Below are 21,516 nucleotides of genomic sequence, written 5' to 3' on the forward strand. Positions count from 1 at the left end.
CCTGCCCCTGAGACGGACGCCCAGATTAGAGTTCAGAGGAGGGCAGCAGAGGACTCGCTGGAGCCAACTCTGGTGGACGCCATGGCCATCGATCTGCCTGCTCGCACCACATGATGCGTCCTGTCTCTGAAAAGCTTGGCGTCGTATGGATCACGAATGGCCTGAGGTGGCTGACGCGACGGACATGGCCGTGCACAATAATTGACCAGGAAAGGAGAAGCTACACCTGACAGGTAGCCAAGCAAAGCGGTTTTTGTTTTAACCACGGTCAAAATGTCCCTCGACACACTCACAAGGGTCGACTTTGGGGCCTGTCCTCTAGCATGTCGTCCTCGAGCTTGCTGGGCATCACCTCGACGCTTTGGCGCCACTCCAAGCTTTTGCCTGCATGTACTGCATGATATCCTCTGCATATCTCTAGCTTGGCGATCCTGCCGGGGACTGCAGATATGGTTGCAAACGTGACTGATGGGGTAACAAAGCAGCTCATACGTTCTTTCACACAAAACGACGAACACACTTGCACACATGTGGGCGAAAGATTCACACCAGTGTTTACCCGATTGTACATTTAACTCCCAACATGAAAAATAGAATTTTTAGTCACCGCTTGAGCATAGAATGTATTGTCGCTACTTGGGAAAATAGAATGCTGAGCAGCTCAGCAGCTGTCCAGTCTGTACTAACATCGCTATGCATGTGCTATTTCTCTCTGACCTGCAGTCACAATCTGAACACGAACGTAACTGTACAGCATCAACAGCGGAAGTATGCAATTTACACAAACTAGATAATGAGGGGGAACACAAGAATCTCATCCAGTAAAGACTGAAAACGACTAGTGCACAGGAAGGACAAAAGAGGAAGATGGTTCAGAGCTACTCGACAAGCACCGACCTGCCCCGCCCTGAAGTTTTGGCCTTCGGCCATGCGCCTGATATGATGCCCACGCAGATATCAGGAGATGCTAGCTTGGTGGAAGAGATCTCCGGGACTTGGACGAGAGATCCCGGGGGCCACCCTGCCCATATGCCCTACCGTGGGGAGGCCTAGGAGCCTAGCCATGGCCTTTGTCCTCGTCCACGTCCAACAAGTAAAGTACATGATCTTCATGCTTCATGGATTCCCCCGGATCAACTTGGTTTTCAGCGAGGATAACTGCACTGTGAGCACCCAAAAGACGCGGAGAGATTGTCGTCAAGTGAGCGAAATTCAACCTGTTTGGCACCTTGATGGCACCTGGCAAGTTTGAAAGCTGAAATACATTTCACGTCCTGCAGCAGTGTGTTGAAGTGATATGTCAATGCTGTAGTAGAAATTGTTCACAGATGCGTACCTACCGTCAGCTTCAGGTGACGGTGCTTCATGTCCGCAGCTTCTCCGCGTCTACAATCATGATATCTTTCTTCATCATGAAATCCAGCCACCGACGCGCCAGGGGTGGCCGATAGTGATGGCTCATCTTAAATTCTGAATGCCGTCTGCCAACCTGTCTCATTAATGGATTAATGAAGAACAGAACAGCGTTTCTTCTTGAAGTACAAGAGGAATCCTAAACTCTGTTTATTGAAAGCAGACATACATTCTGTTTCTTGAATGAGAACAAAACAGAAAGATGAAATGTCACATGGGATATAAGGCAACTTCCCAATTCTTTAATTGCTATTACTAGTAAGACTGTATATCCTGCTTGTATACTTGATGGTACGCAAGGATATACAGATAATCATTTCTATCAGTAAGAGCTTAATTCACAGAATGCATTCATAGATCTGACATTAGTCAGCCAGTACAAAAGTACTGTGCTTATATAGCTAAAAGATAAACCAATTATAATATGTGAAAAACATGAAAAGTGTCAAGTAGAACTGACAGGTCCACATAAACTCAGCCAATGAAGGAAAATATATCTTTGACGTACCCAGAAAGCAAGTTGGTTTCCTTGCCATCTCTGTGTCACCATTGGACAGTAAACACGGTCTTATGATCACAATTCTTGCCTGAGAAAACCTAAACAAGAATAAGCGAAGTAGCACTTCTCTTCAAATAAAGCGAGTTACTTCATATGACACTGACACATTTAATTTAACTAGGCAACTGAATATTTGCTTGTGCACAGATGTAGCTGGATAGCTAATGTGCATTTGCCTGCATGATTTTGTGATTCACATAGATACATGGCAGAATGCCATGAGAAATATTAAGGATCAATAGTCTGGCAAGCTGGCAAAATGTAGCAATAGTAAAGTCTGAATTCAGAAAACACGAGAAGAATCCAGTATTTTACATATTTATATTTAGAGTAAAAAGATAATGGACTGTACCAAAATGAGTGGGATCACTGATGCTGATTGTTGAAGAAAATGTGGTAGAACCACTAACTACGATCTTAGGCTCTTGGCATTCTCACGTCATGCAATGATGTAAATGGATGTCAAAACTTTAGCTTACCTTATGCTTTAGCACACATATACTGACCGAGTGATTGACTGTGGGCAACACTGTCTTAAATGGCCACCTATTAAAACATGGCCGACATTGCAACTGAACACCTGCAGAGCAACAAACAAGGATACAAAATACAACAGGAGTGAGTCAGTCAATGTGATGTGCATTGCTAAGAATAGTGACCAGGCAATTTCACTTACATGCTCCAAGTACTAAAGGCCAGTTTTTGTAGCGAGTGCTTGTAATATGGGTAGATAGAAAAGCACATTACTCTTCTGTATAGCTGTACCCAGCACATAGTATAGCTGAATATCTGGATAAACACCAACAGATAGCATAATCGGTAAGAGCATCAAAGCTTCTTTGGTGAATTGTCTTTTGCATAGTCGGTTGATTGCAGCACTGAAGTCTTCAATAGAGGCCTCAAACCCTGCATCTAGAAGTTTACCAACCCACATAATCGCCTTGTAAGGCATTCCTTTTGCACATTGAGCTTTGATAAGTGTCATATATGCAAATTTTCTCAGCTCAGCACCCTGTTTTCTGAAGGACTCCAGTTCCATTTCTGCGTGAATGACTAGTCCCTTTGAGCACAACACATTGATAAGCAAGTTATAAGTAACAGGCGTGGGCATCAGTCCGCGGCATACCAACAGTTCATATATATGGAAAGCCATTTTGACATCCCTTGCTTCACAAAAACCTTGTATAAGGGTGTTGTAGGGTATTGGATCAGCATTAAACCCTTGTACATACATATCATCAAGAACATTCCTAGCATCATGGAACATGAGCTGCTTACAAAGTCCTTTAACAACTACGCTGTAAGTTATTGTATTTGGCTTGATCCCTTTTCCAGTCATTTCTTTAAAAACACTTAGCATGGTATGAACTTTCCCAGCTTCCGCGAGCGCATCCATCAATGTGGTGTATGTAACTGTCGTTGGCTGCAGATCACTTATCTGGATAGCCCTAAAATAACTCTCTGCTGCATGCAGATCCCCAATCTTGCAGTAGCAATATAGAAGAGAGTTGCATGTTACAATGGTTGGGCACATACCAGCTGTAATAATCTGATCATACAGCTGAACGGCATTACCAATATCACCCACTTTTGCATAACCATTAATAACTACATTATAAAGCACTACATCAGTTGGCTGATATTTGGTAGCTACATTTTCCAAATACAACCTTGCAACATCAAGGAATCCTTTCTCGCAAAGGCCTAGAAGAATAGATACATGGTTTAATGAAGTTGGCATTACCCTCTGAGAAGAGCACATTACATTGCAGACTTGAAGCGCTTTTCCAATTTCTCCTAGCTTGCAGTACCCATGGATGAGGATGGAATATGCAATGACATCCATATCCAGACCAATACTGCATATCTCATGAAGTAGGTTTTCGACCTCATAAAATAGGCCTTTTTTGAAGAGAGCATTGATAAGGACGCTATATGTGACAATATTCAACACCAGACCTCGATCTAAGATGTCCTTTCTTATCTTCATCCCTTCTTCAACATCACCACCTTCACAATGGCCAGCTATCAGTATAGTATAAGTAACAAGATCGGGTTCAAACCCTTGCTTTCTCATCATCTCAATCATTCTTGGAATTTCTCTTGTGTGACCGTGCAAGCGAAAGCCATTAATAAGGCTGTTGTAGGTGACAATATCAAGTTCCATTCCTTCTTCAGTTACGCTCTGGAAAATATCAAATGCTTCACGTATAGAACCTACTTTACATAGACCGTGTATAATAGTCGAATACGTGTACCTGTTCGGATTTAATCCATACTTCAACATCAGGCATAAAATTGATTTTGCATTCTGAATAAAACTCCGATTACACAATGCCGACATAAGGATGTTAAAGGTCATTTCTAAGGGTTTGAATTTTCCCTCTTTCCTTGCGTCCTGAAAAAATGATAAAGCCTCTCCAATTTTATCTTGCTTGCAGAGGCCATCTATGAGAATGCTATGGGAATAATCACTGGGGGAGACACCACATGACTCCATCTTTTCAAAAATCTCCAGTGCCATGTCTGTCTTTCTTAGACTGTACAGCAAACTGTCATAGGTGGATACCGAGATTTGAATGTTTAGGCTACTCATTTTACTAAGAACATAAAGAGCATCATCAATCATCTGGGCTCTAGCATAACTATTTGCTAGAGCATCCCATATAATGCTGCTTGAATGCCACTCTCTGAATCCATTTGATAAGATGTCACAAAGAGCCAGTGCAGAATCAGGTCCTACAGTAAAAAAATATGGTAAAATTAAAAGTGGAAAAGGTGAAGTTCAAACGTTACCTGCAGTTATATTTGTTGAGATACAGATTATATCATTTTCAAGACATGACAAAGAACATCTATGGATACACTACTTGACAATCTGACACTCTGCAAAACTTCGACACCTGTGCTTCTGCTACTAGTTTGCTTTGTGCAGATAAAACTACCCTATGCCATCTATTTGCCTCTTCACACTTATAAAATATAGAACTAGTACCATGAAAATTGCACCTTGGTAACACATGATCAGAATTTGAATCTAAATACGAACAGCATGGAAATTTCAGTAGTCACAGAGGGCTGTTGGTTTCCCCCTAAATACGGGTATGTAAAAGCATGAAAATTGCAGCTCAGTGTCGGACGAATACTGTTTCCTTCTGACACAGTTAACAGCATGAATTTCCAGCCCAGCAATTGATGAATAATTGTTCTTCCTTGTTATCCGCAAGAGCAATTGCTAATTAGATACACAAACACAAACATTCACACATAGCTCACCTTGTTCGCCCACCATCTGGGCCAACTCGCCGCGCATCTCCCGCCACCTCCTCTGCCACAGCAGCTCATGGCAGAGCCTGAACCGCGCGACAATCGAGGCCTTCCGACCGAGCTCCGCCTCGTTCTCCCCAAGCGCCCCCTCGCGTGCCCAGAGAGGCCCAGGCGGTGCACCTCCCGCCCCGCCAGAGCGGGGAGGGGCTAGCGGCGCGTCCCCACCTACAACCGCCTCCTCCTCGGACTCCGTCGCAGCCGCCGACAGTGCCGCCGAGCAGGGCGAGTAGGAGAGCGGTCTACTCTGAGGCGCAGGTGGGCGGGGAGCGCGGCGCTGGAGGTGGGATAGGAGGCGGCGGAGGGGGATGCGTGGTGGAAAGGGCATCCGAAGCGGGGGCAGGGCTCATGGCGGGGGAGCCGGGCAACGGCCAACGGTTTTGGAGCGTAGAGGTGAGCTCTGGAACGCCTCACGCTGGGCCGCCGCGCGCTCGTCGGCGGTGGCGGCGCGCATGTGGGGGCGGCTTATCGGCGACGGCGGCGTGTGGTCGGGTCGGGGGTTTAGGGAACGGAACTATGGAAGGCAATTTTGCAGTTGGAGCAGGAAGTGTGAAACAGGCTGTGGGCCAAACAAAAGATTTGTTGGCTCGAGTTTCAGTGTAGAGCGGGCCTTGAATGACATTCGGGGACATGGTTTTGTGGGCTGAACTCTGAATGCCAGCAGAGTTGCGTGATTCGTGGGCTTCAATTAAAATTTCTTTGGGCGCGGAGGTTTATCGACATTAGGAATGTACGACTTTTTAAAAAAAAGTTTTAAAAAAATAAATTTGAAAAAGGGTGCCGTTTTGGAAGATTTCGAAAAATGGGTGCCTCCCGCCCGATCAACGGATGGGAGGCGTGGGGCTGGAGACCTCCCGCCCATCCAACAGGCGGGAGGTCCCAAAACTTTTCGCAGGCCCCTCCCGAGGGCCTCTTGGTTTCTTATTCGCGAAGAGGCCCCTAACGCGTGCGGTGACATCCTGCCCGTCCAACGGGCGGGAGGTCCCCCGAGGGGCACCCCGCCCGCCCGTTGCGGGACGTTCGACCACCACTGTATAAGCCCCCACCTAACACCAAATTCCCATATTATTCAGCAAAAATCAGGAAAAAAAGAAAGGGAGGAGAGGAAGAGAGGAGAGAAAGCGGCGAAGCCCTGTTCACATATCGGTTTGGAGGTATATTCTTGTTCTAGTCGTATAATTACTTGAAAATAACTATAATCTAGGAAATATTTCTTAGGATAGTTATATTTTGAATAGTTTTTAGTATTTTCAATAGTTTTTAGGTACATTTCTTAGGATAGTTATATTTTGAATAGTTTTTAGTATTTTCAATAGTTTTTAGAAATATTTCTTAGGGTAGTTATGTTTTGAATAGATTTTAGTGTTTTGAATAGTTTTTAGAACTAATTCTTAGGGTAGTTATATTTTGAATAGTTTTTAGTATTTTTAATAGTTTTAGAAAAATTTCTTAGGGTAGTTATATTCTGAATAGTTTTTAGTATTTTCAATAGTTTTTAGAAAAATTTCTTAGGGTAGTTATATTTTGAATAGTTTTTAGTATTTTCAACTGTTTTTAGAAAAATTTCTTAGGGTAGTTATATTTTGAATAGTTTTTAGTATTTGTAATTGTTTATATGAATATTTCTTAGGTTAGTTATATTTTGAATAGTTTTTAGTATTTTCAATAGTTTTTAGAAATATTTCTCAGGGTAGTTATATTTTGAATAGTTTTTAGTATTTTCAATTATTTTTAGAAAAATTTCTTCGAGTAGTTATATTTTGAATAGTTTTAAATATTTTTAATTGTTTTTAGGAATATTTCTTAGGGTAGTTATATTTTGAATAGTTTCTAGTATTTTTAATAGTTTTTAAAAATATTCTTAGAGTAGTTATATTTTTCATGCAGATATGTCGCAGACACCGGAGCTCCTTGACGCGAACACCGACGAACGGCACAGGTCGTACCTGGCAGCGGTGGAGGGGCAGCAACTTCACGAGTTGCGCCCTCGTGCAGCAAAGGAGTTGTTGCACCTGGACGACCGCTGGCTTGACAGGTTACGTGAGGCCTGTTTACTGCCACTCGCATGTATGCTTCAGGCCGTCGCCGGCCAAGACGGTGGCGCCAAGAAGCGGATGCAGCTGGACCGCTCTCTACTTGCGGCGTTGGCGGACAGGTGGCGTCCGGAGACGCACACGTTCCACTTGCCGTGCGGGGAGATGGCCCCCATGTTGCAAGACGTGTCGTACCTGCTCGGGCTTCCCATTGCGGGTGAAGCTGTTGGCCCGGTTGCCGTGCCACCTACCTGGAGGGCGGAGCTTCAGGAGCGGTTTGCTCCAGTGAACCCGCCATATTTTTTGGACGTACCTGACACACCCGGCCCCGCTAAGGGTTGGGTAATACAATATAGGGTACGTACAATTATTTTTAATTAATCTAATTGAATCATATGTGACTATCTCTAAGCATTGAACAAATATATTTCAGGCTCAGGATCTCCACTCTCTAGCTGGGCAGTACGAGGTGTCGCGCTGTCTGGAGGCATATCTGTTGTGGTTGTTCGGCTGGGCTCTTTTCTGCAACTCTAGCAGCAACTATGTGGACAAGGTTCTCATCCAGTACGCGCGCGCGATTGCGGATGCGGAGCCAGGCCAGATACCTGGGTGGAGCTGGGGATCGGCAGTGCTTGCTGCCACGTACCGAGGCCTTTGCCCGGCCTGTTTCAAGACGGAGAGGACCGCCATCATCACAGGCTGCCAACTTCTGCTGCAGCTATGGTCGTACGAGCGATTCGGCATAGCACGCCCCCTAATCAGCGAGGAGCCTTATCCGTCCGAGATGTATGGGCTTTGGCACGAGGATAGCCTCACGATGGGTTCGCTTTGGACCGATCGACGGGTAAGCTCTTTAATTTACAGTTGTACATTTCAGTATATGTAAAGTACCGACACAGTTGTGTAATTTTGCAGATGAGCTGGGCACATCGGCAGGTCCGAAAAGCATACCCGCAGTTCGTGTCTGAATTTGATCGGATGCGGCCACAGGATGTCATCTGGACCCCGTACACTGCTGCGGCTGTCCAAACACGTGCGCCATACGAGTTGTCCTCCATCTGCACGCGTGACGAGGCGTACTGGCTCACAAAGGCGAACCTAGTGTTTGATATTGTCGTGGAGCCGTACTGCGTCGAGCGAGTGATGAGGAAGTTCGGGCGACGACAGCACTTCCCTCTCCTACCCCGAGCGTTCCAGGCCGTGACGCGCAGCGTACACGAGTAAGTTTGTGATAACTCATTTTCTATTAATTATATAACCGTTATCATGAAATAATGTTGTCTTCCAAATGTTTGCAACAGATATTCATGCAAGGGATATCATGCCAACGAAGTCAACTGGGTTGTCAAGCTGCAGGAGTACGTAGGAGGGTGGCTAGACGCACCTGACGATGTGTGGGACAAGCCGCAGCCACACACAGAGGCGTCTTACGGCGCATACCTCCGCTGGTACCTCACTCGCACGCATCCGTACATCACTCTTTCACGTATTAATGACGCGGAGCATCAGCACCCGCCGACCATCTCGGACACGTATCCCTTGTACCGTGATCAGGCGCAGCGTACGTCTTTCGCAACTTCAATTATTAAATCTTTTTAAAAAAATCGATAACAACATTACTCTGCTTCCCATTACTCATGCAGATCCATCTGATCAACTGCGCGGAGGTCAAAGCTGCATCTCAGATTACGTTGTTTGAACGTGGAGTACGTGTACCGGACGCACAGTACAAAGAGAGCTTTTGTCGGATTCATGACAACTTGACGCGAGCGTTACATGCACTGATGTGTTGCAACAGAGACGACGTGGGGGCCTCCAGTTCATCTCATGCATCCGCCCACGTGTACACAGCTGGCCCGTCGACCTCTACAGCACCGCATGCAGCATCCAGCGGTACTGCCACCAGTTCGAGCTGTAAGTCCTTTATAATTGCTATTTCGATCATTTTTTATTTACACGACTAATTTTGTTTGTTTTTATAGTCATGCACTCAACGGCAATGGGCCTCCTCTTGCAAGAATGGAGCCTCAGACGTTTGGCGTATATGCTCCAGAAACGTCTCTCCCGTCGGGTTCGACACCAGCTGCTCCGTATTCTCAGGGCTATTCCCAGCATGCTTGGTCAATGGGAGCTTCTGCACACGGTGGTCTGTTCGGTGTGCCAGACTGGGACGGCTGGGACGGCTGCTCCATTAGTTTGTCGGAGTTGGTGGGCGGCGGCGCTGGGCCTGACATCATTGGTCCCTCCCAGACGTATGACGCTCCAGCTCCACAGTCCCAGGATGACCCGTTCACGCCGGTGCCTCCTCCGCCTCGTCCTCACCGTGCTCCAGATGCACTCACGTATTCGGAGGGGCACATACGCCGACGGCCTAGGACTAGGGGGGGAGGGGGGAGGACCAAGAGAGCGCGAGGACCGGGACACGCGGAGTAGATACTCCTGATTCGGTGGACGCTATATATTTAAACTGTTTTTTGTATGATACTATTTTATTTTTAATGGGTTGATGTATCGTACTATCGTAATATTTGGATTCTACGTTGCAAAACGTTATCGTTTAACCATCTTCATATAAGTTTTAGATACAGTAATCTTCTTCGTAAAATTAAATTAAAATTTTATATGTATACATAAGAGTATGGTGAATAAATCTTGTATTTGAAAAAGTATGAATTTTAAATAGTTTGTAAAACATAAATTCGAACAAAAACTAAAAAAGTGGGCACCTCCCGCCCGTCTGGCGGGCGGGATGCCTTAGACACCTCCCGCCCGTTGGGCGGGCTGGATGCCTTCGGGCCTCTTCGCGAATAAGAAAAGTTTCTTATTCGCGAAGAGGGCGGGAGGTCTCCGGCCCCACGCCTCCCGCCCGTTGATCGGGCGGGAGGCACCCATTTTTCAAAAATATCCAAAACGGCACCCCTTTTTCGAATTTAATTTTTTAACCCTTTTTTAAAAAAAATTCCGAATGTACTACCTCCATTCTTAAATACTCCCTCTATTTTTTTAACATATCGTATTAGTTTATTCTAAATTAAATTTATTTAACTTTAATCATTTTTTTAAAAAAATATAACATCTATACTATCAAATATATGTAATATCAAAATATATTCCTTGATGGATTTAATGAAACAAATTTTATATTGTATATATTGTTATATTTTTCCTATAACTTGATCAAAATTGGATAAGTTTAACTAAGAAGAAACCTAATATGTAAAAAAGGAAGGAGTATATTACACCATTAACTTTTTTTCCATTCTTGATCTTTCTTTTTTCTATAAATATTATACAAATAGAAATGTACAAGTTAAACTTTAGGTATATTTGATGACTAATCTAGTGGTACTTATTTTACTTTACTGAACTAATTGAATAAGTAAATATTGTTGGTCAAACTTTGAGGAAAAAGTCAATGGCATCATATAATTAAGAAAATGAATGGAGTTTTACCTTAACATTTTAGTATAACATGTCAATACGATCGATAAAATTATTAAACTAGTCCACGCGAAATGTTAAACTCTGCATTTCGAATCAGCTACTGTCGCTTCCTTCAATCTGCTGCTCATTTTGCTTTATTTGGGTCATATGCTATGGTCTGGAGCTTGCTAAACCGCCAACTATCCTCCGCCAGCAAAATAGATACACACGCGGCCGCGTGCTAACGTTTCTCATCGAATCTGAACAGCACCACACGCGCCGCCGTGTGGGTCGGAGAAGCCCACGCTCGACACTCGTCGTGGCCACACCACCAGCTTTCAAGTGTCTCTCGTCTCTTGACGGCGCGTGCCTTGGCGAACGCCTTGGCTTGCCTTATCTCTCCACCGGCTATAGCTTAGGTGTCGAGATCGAGCGCGATCACCCTTCGTTACTCCGAATCCGGCTATCACCTCTCTCTCTCTCTCTCTCTCTCTCTCTCTCTGTCTCTCAAGATAGCACCCGTGTGCTTGACAGACGCGTCCAGCTAGCGCGGCTCAGATGCTTCGCGACGACATTGCTTGGGGACGGAATGATGGAAAGCAGGCCGAAATGCGAGTGCGTGGCACGCTTTACCTCTCGCCGCTTCGATTCTCTTCCAACTCCCCCTCGTCGTAGGAGTATTTAACTTCACCGACGGCAGGGACCCCGGCCCGATCGTCCCCACGCTTTCATCGAGCCGGTGATCGACGCGAGCAAGAGCGCCGCCGGTGTAGGAACACGAGCTCCGTTTCTCTCTTGCAGGTCGCGGTCGCGCCGTCGGATACACCCAAGAAGGCGAAGCACGCCCGGCCGCGGAGGATCACTGCGGCGATGGAGATGGTGCTGGTGATCTCGCTGCCGCTGGTGGCCCTCGTCGTCATCGTCGCCATCATCCTCTGCATCCTCTGCCGCTGACCGCAGCACCGCACACACCCGTGCGTCGTCGTTGCGGCATCGCCGTCGCCCGCTCCGTTCATCAGCAATCAGCATACACCCGATTGTTTTTGTAACCACAGCGTGATAGCGTGCGTGCGTGAGTGTGTATCCACTGGCGTCGGTCGTCCGGTGTGGATTGTGATTGGAGTATTGATTTAGTTTTGGACCTCTCCTGTCCTTTTCCTCCCCTCCCCCCCTCTCTCTCTCTCTCTTTTTTTTTTATCTCCGACTCCAAAGGCATCAGACGCACCGTCGTCTGCACTAGCGTGTCTTCGTAACGAAGGAACCAGAGACTTCTCTCGAGTTTTTGAGTTTTGATCTGATTTGCCCACACAGGTGATTAGGCTACTGATCAGTACTATGCTGCAATAAGCTTGTGATCTCCGATCCGGTGTGATGGCCGATTAGCTAATCACCGAGGAGGATCAGCTACCTACAGCTTATAGCTGGCCTGGCTTCACTCGCACTGTCAAGCAAGCGCCGTCCAGCTAGGTTCAGGCGCCCGGCGCCAGCCGGTACGTGGCACGCGTTTCTTCCTCCCTCGCCCGACTAATTTAACGGGCTCCCACCACACAGACACGGGGCCATCGGCCATCGCCATCTCCCTCCCGTTTCTCGGCTCTCTCCACCCCCCCCCCCCCCCCCCCCCCACAACTACTGCGCGCTGTCGCCTCCGTCCCTGAGCTCGCTGCTCCAGCAAGATCAGCAAGCACACCCGGAAGCGCAGCTCGATCCGCGCAGGTACGTCCTGGTCCCTCCACTCTGCCCCCTTGTCCTTAATTTCGCCGCAGTCCGTTCGAGGACTCCGCGTGCCGTCTGCAACGATTGCCTGAGGAGATTGCCCCGAACCTGCCGCGGTTTCAGGGGCTACAAGCTCGATCGTGTAGGTTCAAGAGTCTCCAAGGTTTTTCATGATCTGCTTCGGCCCCATAGAGTAGAATCTTGAATTTGTAGCTGTGCCTTCTCCCTCGCAGCAGCTTTTGATCTGAACAAAATCTCCCTTTTACCATGCTACTGTCCATGCCTTGGTGACTCTGGGCGTGCCCGGAATCAGCTATGCCCAAGACGTCCAACGCTGGTAGTACTAGGTTTCGCATGAATTTTACATCGATTCGAGTAGCTTTCAGTGGAAAACAAAACAATTTCTTCTCAATTTAATAGAAGGTAACTAGCTAGCTCCAGGTTCCAGCATATTTTATTCAGGCTTAGGTTAAGAAATGGAGCAGTTGAGGGAGCAAGAACTGTGCCCCTCTATTATTCTGGACAAAGCTCCTCCAGATTCGAGACTCATCTGTTGACTGGTAGAGTGATCTAGGTAAGACTTTGGTGTCCAAGTGACCAAGTCTGACTCCTGCCAACTAATAGCGAAGTAGTGATTGATAACCTCAGAAAGAGAAGAAGGAACCTACTGCCCTACCTGTAGTAGCTTTAAGCTGTGCACTTGGCTTGTGTGTGTGTGTGTGTGGTGGGGGGGGGGGGGGGGGGGGGGCGATACCTTCCGCTCACATCTCAGCCAAATCCTAGAGAGGACCAGTAGTCAACTGACAGCTCCTACAATCTCTGTGATCTGTTCTGTTCTAGAAATCCAAAGGCAGGTTAATTTGACCCAAGGAACCAAACTGATGGAGAATCGATTCACAACGGGAAAGGTCTAACTCAATTGCTATTTCATTGGTGAATCCGATACTGTACCTTTCCAGCAAAACGTGCCATTGCTATGCCTTCGTCTGAGGCTGAGCATAAAGCTCTGTTCATGCACAGAACGGCAAAGATGACAGGTTCCTTGAGAGATGCCAGTGTGGCAATCGGATGTAGCGACTTATGATCAAGTGTAGGGATGCCATTCTGAATAAGCCTCATTGTGCTTCGAGAGCCTTGCAAATTGTAGAATTCTGCCAAAACATGTACTATTACCACTCTATATAGATGATATTAGCACTCTGCTATTTGCCAATCGTGAAATATGAACTTCTATCGGATTTCGCAGGGAGACCGGATGGAGTTCGTGCTGATCATTTCGCTGCCGCTCCTCATCCTGATCATCATCGTCGCCGTGGTCCTCTGCATCGTCTGCCGTTAGCTGAATGCCCTGAAAGAAACATCCATCTCTGCTGTGATCATACCATGTGTTAAATTGACTTTTGTACATCATGACCTGAAAAAAAACTCTTTCTTTGCATTGCCGTGTGATTAATCGGCTGTAGCTCTATCTTTTTTTTTAATCCCTGGACCCGGGTGCAAAAAGGGCTTCGGTTCTGCGTTTCAGACTGATACATACTAACAGACATGCTGCAAAGTCTGGGGCTGGCCGCCTGGGAGCTTGGGTTCATGAGGTCAGAAATGTTCTTGTGCCTCCTCAGAAATGTTCTTGAGGAGATCTGGCTCGAGACGCTTTGCGTCCGTGCGAATCTGCGACGCCTCCGCGTCTACCTGGCACCTGCGCTTTGTACTCTTTGTCGTGCCGCCGCCCCACGAGGGGAAAGGCGTAACGAACGGAACCCTCTTTTTCAGGGAGAAAACGCAAAGAGAGGCCGCCGGTCGAATCTGTAAAGGGAGACAGGTGCGCTTCCCCCGTGTGCCACGCCTTTGATCTCACACCTTTCGTGTGATGATCCAGGTCATCCAACAACGCGTTGCCGACACTTCTGTGACAAATGCCACGCAGGTACTCGAGACATCTTAGAAACTCCTGGTCTGCCGAGCTAGGCTGCCACCTGCCAGTACCAAGAGCCCAGGACAGCATCGCAAACTCGGCATGTGATGGTTATCCGGAACAGCAAACAGAGCACAAAGGCCATCCATGTTTTTTCTTTTTCATAAACAAGGCCATCCATGTTACCTTCACTTCAGACAAGATCCTAGAAGCAGGAACAGGGAGAGGCTGAAAACTCCTCCGTTTCTGGGTTGCGCAAATAAAATGCTGCTCCTGGGATTACACAAGCCCACAACAGACGAAACGGCACACCTGTCTACTGTTCTTTACACGGAGGCGTCGAAGACGAGACGCCTATTCAACAAAAGAAAGCTATCTGTGATCATGAGGTCCACCTTTCACATATCAGCTAGCGTCACTTTTGAAACCAACATCTGAACAAACCACTGGAAGGGATTTGGTTCCCTGGCTTTGGGTCTTTCACGAGGTGTTTTGCCGAGCCAGCACCCGACGTTTGAGAACCTTGCAGATCAACAAGCAGAGGATACACGAACTAAATGGCAAACACTGGCTGCAAGCCTGCAACAAGATGGATGAAAACGATTAATGCCAGAAGGCCTGCAGTACTTAGCAGGTTACTGTTGGTGTTTCAGAGGTTATCTGATGTTACGTAGTATTACACAAACACTAAGAAGATTTGAAACAAACAAAAATCTATAGAAAATTAGAGAGAGTTTGTTAACCCCTCCTCTTGACATCTTCTAAAGGAGACAAATCAGAAACAGAACACAGTGACTTTGCAGTTGGCCAGGGTGCCATTTACTGCTTGAATGATGTTACGCTGGGCTGCTGTATAGATTCAAGAAACCGAAGAATGTGAGCACAGGAACCTCTGCTGCTTGATTACTTAAAGACTCATAACAACATGACTCTAAAAAGTAAGATAGTCTAAACAGGTGTTAATCATGGTCATCAGGTCATGGTCTCATGGGTTTGTGGCGCCAACCTAAGAAGACAGCAGACTATACCTTCAACTTTGCAGCAGAAAACCCAAAAATCTCTTCTTCCACATACAGAAGGCTCATACATAATTACATGACACAGGAAATGTCAAATTATTGATTTACCGGAAACAAACTTTTTCTTAGTTAATGCACAATGGATGAAAGGATATCCCTTTCGTTAAATCAACATGAAGTGACAAGTTACCAATATTTGAAGTTTGAACTACACATTTTGCTTTGAAAAAAATTAGGCTTTGCCAAGGTCAGAATACAAGTTAACTTTATTGGAGCAACAAATCACTATTTTCAAAGGCCAGGATCATTTACATTTTCATTTCAGACAACATACAGTAAGCGTTTTTCTTTCATTTCCAAAATGTCGGCTAAAAAGAGGTTAATGATCAATGTTAGAACATTAAAGGTACAATTAATAGTTTCATCTCAGGAGCCGCTTTACTTATATTCAAAAGTTAGGTGTGATACAAGTTTTGGCAATTAAAGCAGCTAAAAACTGAGACACAAACTAGATTTGTGAAGGTTAGCTACGTTGTCATTTGTGATATGTTTGTTTGGCTTTGCTCAAAGTGAATACAGTATGAGGTATAAGGAGCACAGAACAACAGATGATTCAAAAATGAAAATTAATATCAGATGCAAAACTGCCAATGAAGCACAATGCATAACAAATGCAAGCAAAATGTGTGGGGGCATATAAAGCACTCCAAATATCTAACACTCATCTTGAAAACATTTGTCGAACAGAAACATTTTATTACTCCAAGGTTCAGATAAACACCCATGTTTAGAAGGATACTTTGATGAATAGCTTAACAAAACATGACTGATACAAAGCAGATACCAAATTCAGTGGGGCTCAATAATTGTTATCCTAAAAAGGGGTTCAATAATTGCATACTAAAGTAGTAGTGAAGAAACCAATCCCGATCCACCAACCATACCATTCCCAAAAGTACCACCATCCAATGTCCTACACTGAATCTATCTCCAAATCTGAGGGCCCCCCAAATATCTATCAAATATCTTCAGACATACATATTTATTCATTAACTGCCCAGCAAGCAAGTACCAAAGCTAGATTGTACCAAAGGCCCAAACCTGATGCCACCAACAAAACTGAGACAAACTTAGTAAAAATTTGCTTTTGAGACGACCATATTAATGTCAGTACCGGAGTATAAGGTCACCAAAATGAGCAGATCAATGTTAGCACCCAGCATGCTACGAGCAAGTAAATTCACCATTCACAACGTAACATTCGGCAACCAGCATTTGAAAAGCAGCTGCCCAAGCCTAGCAGGCAGCAGCCAGCAACTCGCGTAATCAGGAATTCCTCAGCTTCGGATAATTGGCCTCCACGGACAGCATCGATGTTCATGAGCGAGAGAGAACAGAGAGGAGGAGCGGGGGAGAAGAGCCTTACATCCTGCCGCGGGCACCGCGTCCTCAGTGCTTCTTGCTCCGCGCGGGCTGCCTGGACCCGTCCGTGGCGAGCCTGTAGATCCAGTACCCCTGCGACGGCGAGCCAAAGTTATTCCCCAAATCTTATATACCCAGCAGGTGCGCGGCAGGAGAAAGGTATAGGTCGGGGAGGGAGGGAGGGGCGCACGAGGGCGAGGACGTGGGCGGCGATGAGGAGGACGACGAGGAGCGGCAGGAGGTCGAGGAGCCAGGCGGGGCGGAGCGCGGGCACGGCGGCCGCTGTGGCGTCGCGCGCCATGGCGACGCGGCGGGAGAGGGAGAGCGCGCCGGGGTGGTGGCGGAGGGGCGGGAGGAGGAGGGGGTCGGCCGCCGGGTCGCCCGAGCCCATCCGCGTGGTCCGGAGCCTTGCTTCTTCGCTCGGGTCGCGTGGTCAGTGCCCCTGCGCCTGGGCTGGGCTGCCTGCGTTTCTGGCTTTCTGCCGCGCTGATCGATCGATCGCTCTGTGCGCGCGCACGGGAGGATCAGATCCGATCACATCATTTCCACGGGCGCGGTGGTTGGGTTCGGTGCCGTGCCTCTATCTTCGGGTGCACCCAATCCGGGCCGCACGCCATGGGCCCCGGACGTACGTCGTCGTAGTCGTAGTCCGTCGTCGGCTCGTCGCGTCACTGCGTGGCTCGGCCTCGGCTGCAGCACCCGACCGACGGAGAGGAGGAACGGAACGCGTGTACGGTGTACCGTCTCCCGTGCGGCGCGAAAACGCGAGGTGAGGAGGCTGAATCACATCTGCTTTCTGATGAACCAGTAGTTAGTATCTGCCAGAGAGTCCGCGGCCGGGATCATCGCTATAGGTTATATATAGAATAAAAAAAAAATTTCATCCCTCAGGTACTATAAAAGTGTGATATTCATTCCTCATATTTCATTGGATGCAAATCAATCCCTTAACTAGCTAAACTGGTGCATTTATCATCCACACCTTAGTTTAACAATGGCATTTTATGCCATGCAATTATTGTAATCCCTACTTAGCAATGTAATATGCTGAGTTGAATATCTGACATCTAAATAGAATTATTAAATCCTCTAAATTAGGTGCCTCTAGAAATTTTGTTGAAAAAATTAACGGAACCGATTCACACCAAACTATTATAGTGATTAACTTAATATTAGACATGGCTAAGCAATGATTAGTAAGATAATTACATAACCTAGATCGATATTATATGACACTAAATTATTGTTAAAATAAGGTGGCGATGATAAATGAAGGTTAGTTAAGGGATTAATTTGTACCAAATGAAATACGAGGGGCGAATGTCACATTTTTCAATACTTGAGGGATGAAAAATGGACTTTTTTTTTATAGAACAACTATTTCATAGTACAGAGATTATGTCGACTGGAAGAAGGCATCAGCAGGTGACTCTTGAGATGACTGCACAAGTACAAAACGACCATATGAATTCGATTTGTACACGCATATGAGTTGACAGAGTTGCTTTCTCACATTGCGGCTGGTCCTTAGATGACGGGGGCAAGAGACGACTTGACCTGGGCACCCTGTGCTATGCAGTGGACGAGAACTTCGACTAGGCACTTCATGTACAGTTAGCCACAGTTTCCAGACAGCAAGCACAAGCTCTGGGGCCTCATGCGTGATCCCCCCGGAAACGCTGAAAAAGCAGTCCTCTGGATTTCTCGTCAACAACAGCTGCGCCTTTGGTGTCGAGTTCATCAAAGTTGCCACTTCTAAAGCCTGTTTGTCCAGAAGACGAGCATCTTCAATGAGGCCAATGCATAGTTTACACTCGGAACATTAAGGACTTCTTTTCCCTGAAGAACCCGGGTGACTCTCCGGAGTTTGAAAGCAGTGGATACAAATGGTGATGGCATCTTCAGGTTGCAATTCTTGACATGACTGAATGACGTTAAACAATTCATCTGAAGTTTCTTACTAGTATCTTATTTCGAAGAAAAAGATCTTACCACAAAAATTGGCCATCCAATGCTATGATAGTTGCTTTACACAGCATGAAACGAATTGTTACATGCTGTCCAATTTTCAGGTATATCAGTATGTATCCATCTCGCGATGGGAACCACCTCTTGTTGTACCTGAATATGAAGAAGGGAAAAGTTTAGATTACGTTCTTAAACTATCATAAAAGTTCGATTTTCAACCTTTAAATACAAAACCAAATAACGGAGGCCATTCAACTGTCGAAACCGGACAAGTTTAGCCCTTTGGGTGGTTTCAAAGGTGCTTTTCCATTTTATAAAAATTAAAAATATTCAATTTTAAACTAAAAAATTCACAACTAATTCATTTTAAATTAAAAAATATAAAATATGTGTCAGCATTTTTCTAAGAAAGTAACCTATCTATTGGTACTCTACTCGTCAGTTATTCAAATCCAATTTTTTCATATTCCTAATATTTATTTGCTTGTAGTTATGCCTATTATTTTTAAATAAAAAATATTCAAATAGAACAAAAAATATGTTACATTTTTAGAAAAATTTTGGTACTAGTTTTATATTTTTCTGATTTAAAATAATTTAGTTTGATTTTGTAGACCTAACTAGAAAATACAAAGCCACTTTGAAACCTCTTAAATGACTAAATTTATCCGGTTTTGATAGCCGGATGGCCCTCGTTATCCGGTTTTGTAGTTGAAAGTTGAAAATCGAAAGGTGTAAATTGGATTTTTATAGAATGATCTCTCCAAAGACCCCTCAGCCTTGTACAACTTACCTTATCCATCAAAGACCAGGAAACTGGCGATCACCCGAAGGAACAGACCTGCTTCAACGGATAGAGTCCAGCATCACCTATTCCTGACATCTTTTGTTGGGAAAACCGCAGGACGTTGACAGTTTTCGAATAATGCTCCTGGCTGGGGATGGAGTAGGTTTATTTCGCTGGAGGACTTCGACTCGTCGAATGGTTAGCTCGTGAAGACCAAGTGCTGCTTTGAAGCTGAGGTTGCAACCATTATTGGTTCCTCCAGGGTGGAGCATGGGCTGAATCGCAGTGGTGCAAAGAGGGCTATGTGTGTGCTCGCGCGTGTGCGTGTTAGGGCTGTTCGTGCCCGAGACGCTGAAGGTGTGCAGAATGCCAAATAAAGGTTCAGACATTAACATGTGTGCTCAGTTTACTTGACTGTCATGCTTGTTGGTGTAGTTTCATCTACCAGCATTCGCCTCGATTTGTACTCGACCTGAACTTCTCGATCCTTGATCTCAAAAGAAAAAAAGAACTTCTCGATCCTCGTTTCCAACGACGAAACCCAGTTCCAAAATTTTACTGTTCAGCCTCTTGCTGATGTGAAACACTGGATTGAAAGATCAAGAAGTGATTTGCGAAAAATTAACTTCAATAATATGACATCGATCAAGTTAACTAGAAAGCTCGTTCCAGTGGGGCGCCTTTGACGTTATTGCCAGCGAGCGTTACTAGAGCCCGTCCGGCACGCCAGGCTAGCTCGAGCTCTTCTGCTCGCCTAGGCTGGCACGCGCCGCGCCTTGCGTGCCTGCCCCGCCGTGCATGCATCAAACCCGGGTGACCATAACAACAACCATAGCCCCATCTTGATCCTGATTCCACAAGTCCATGAGGCGATACGTACTGGTTGTTGGTCTATAGATGGAACCTTGTTATCCTTCGATACGATGGCAGTTACGCGTGATCTTTTCTGTTATCATGGTATCACGACTCGCGAGATTGTCATGTTCCGATGACCTACGGCGGCTCCTCCTGCTAAATCACAGATTGCCCGTGCACGGGAGTCCGCCGCCAAGGAACGTGGAAGGGCTCCCCTCCGAGCACGCTGCCCTCGAAGCCCTGGTAACATACTACCACACTAGCTATGGTCACACGGGATCGAGAAAATATGTGATAATAAAATGAATCCAATTTCGAAGTCTTCGTAACTGTGTGTACCAAGTTTCATCCTATAAACTCCAATTAGGTGTAGGAGAAAAAATTTCATCAATTGTATTGTTGCTAACAGCGGGAGCGTTGACCTAGACTTGTAGCACAGGACATGCCATGGGGTCACACGATGCACAGACGGTGGACGGTTAGTCGTAAGATACGGCTACGCGAACGATTTGATATATTATTGCGCCAATAGTACATTTGTTTAACCATCCTTTGCTTTCTGACGAACTATTATCTGCAAAAAGTTGTGCAACTCAAAGTCCAAAGCCATCGCTATAGGTAAGGAAAGTTGATACTGGCATCAACTATACATGTTGAGTTGAATATTTGAAAAATGATATGATTATACTTACCGTGAAAAGTAATTTTTTAATAATATTATATTGCAATGTTCTATAACTGTATTGCAAGCAAAGTTAGTATCCGAGGTTTTCTTTGTGGACGTATTAATATCTAAAACCACTACTTATTTATGATCATAAGGAGCTAGTATGAATCCTTTACCACAATTCGCTTGGTAGTTACATGACCGGGACAAAAAGTCTTTGATCCGTGGGCATTGTGTTATCCGGAACTAAACTTCGATTAAGCAAGGGGAAAGGTTGAGTTGACTCATGACTTTGGCACGAGGAAACTGGACAGTTACCCGGCTTCTCTTCTCAAATAAATGCTAGGAAATTGCCACTGACGTAGGCACTCCTCTGCTTGCATTATTTTGCTCTAGTGACTTGTTCAAGCTCCAGAGT

The 21,516-nt window shown here is 45.7% G+C and overlaps 2 protein-coding genes and 1 long non-coding RNA gene across 14 annotated transcripts; 1 reads left to right on the top strand and 2 right to left on the bottom strand.

The window, feature by feature from the left end:
* Window positions 1-542: 542 nt before the first annotated feature.
* LOC112875221 (putative pentatricopeptide repeat-containing protein At1g13630) lies at window positions 543-5,853 on the bottom strand. 12 transcript variants are annotated; one of them, XR_003225146.1, is made up of 6 exons: window positions 5,249-5,853; window positions 2,649-4,711; window positions 2,452-2,552; window positions 1,922-2,000; window positions 1,337-1,489; window positions 555-1,163 (listed from the first exon to the last, which is right to left on the bottom strand). XR_003225146.1 is itself a non-coding variant. In XM_025938992.1 (3 exons), exons 1-3 carry the CDS (start codon window positions 5,622-5,624, stop codon window positions 4,151-4,153), a joined length of 864 nt encoding a protein of 287 aa, XP_025794777.1. In that variant the 5' UTR covers window positions 5,625-5,853; the 3' UTR covers window positions 4,018-4,150. The 12 variants fall into 12 exon arrangements, 1 of the variants encoding a protein (XP_025794777.1); XR_003225147.1 differs by having other exon boundaries at window positions 1,922-2,010; XR_003225155.1 differs by having other exon boundaries at window positions 555-730; window positions 898-1,163; window positions 1,922-2,552.
* A 5,410-nt stretch (window positions 5,854-11,263) lies between these two features.
* On the top strand, window positions 11,264-13,992 carry LOC112875965. Its single transcript, XR_003225240.1, has 3 exons — window positions 11,264-11,367; window positions 11,453-12,468; window positions 13,715-13,992. It is a non-coding gene; the product is annotated as an uncharacterized LOC112875965 (long non-coding RNA).
* A 518-nt stretch (window positions 13,993-14,510) lies between these two features.
* On the bottom strand, window positions 14,511-17,325 carry LOC112875964. Its single transcript, XM_025939977.1, has 3 exons — window positions 17,012-17,325; window positions 16,826-16,914; window positions 14,511-14,959 (listed from the first exon to the last, which is right to left on the bottom strand). The coding sequence occupies exons 1-2, from the start codon at window positions 17,210-17,212 to the stop codon at window positions 16,849-16,851; spliced, it is 267 nt and encodes an 88-aa protein (XP_025795762.1). The 5' UTR covers window positions 17,213-17,325; the 3' UTR covers window positions 14,511-14,959; window positions 16,826-16,848.
* Between the last annotated feature and the right edge of the window lie 4,191 nt (window positions 17,326-21,516).

Source organism: Panicum hallii, chromosome 9 (assembly GCF_002211085.1).
Source record: "Panicum hallii strain FIL2 chromosome 9, PHallii_v3.1, whole genome shotgun sequence".
NCBI lineage: Eukaryota > Viridiplantae > Streptophyta > Magnoliopsida > Poales > Poaceae > Panicum > Panicum hallii.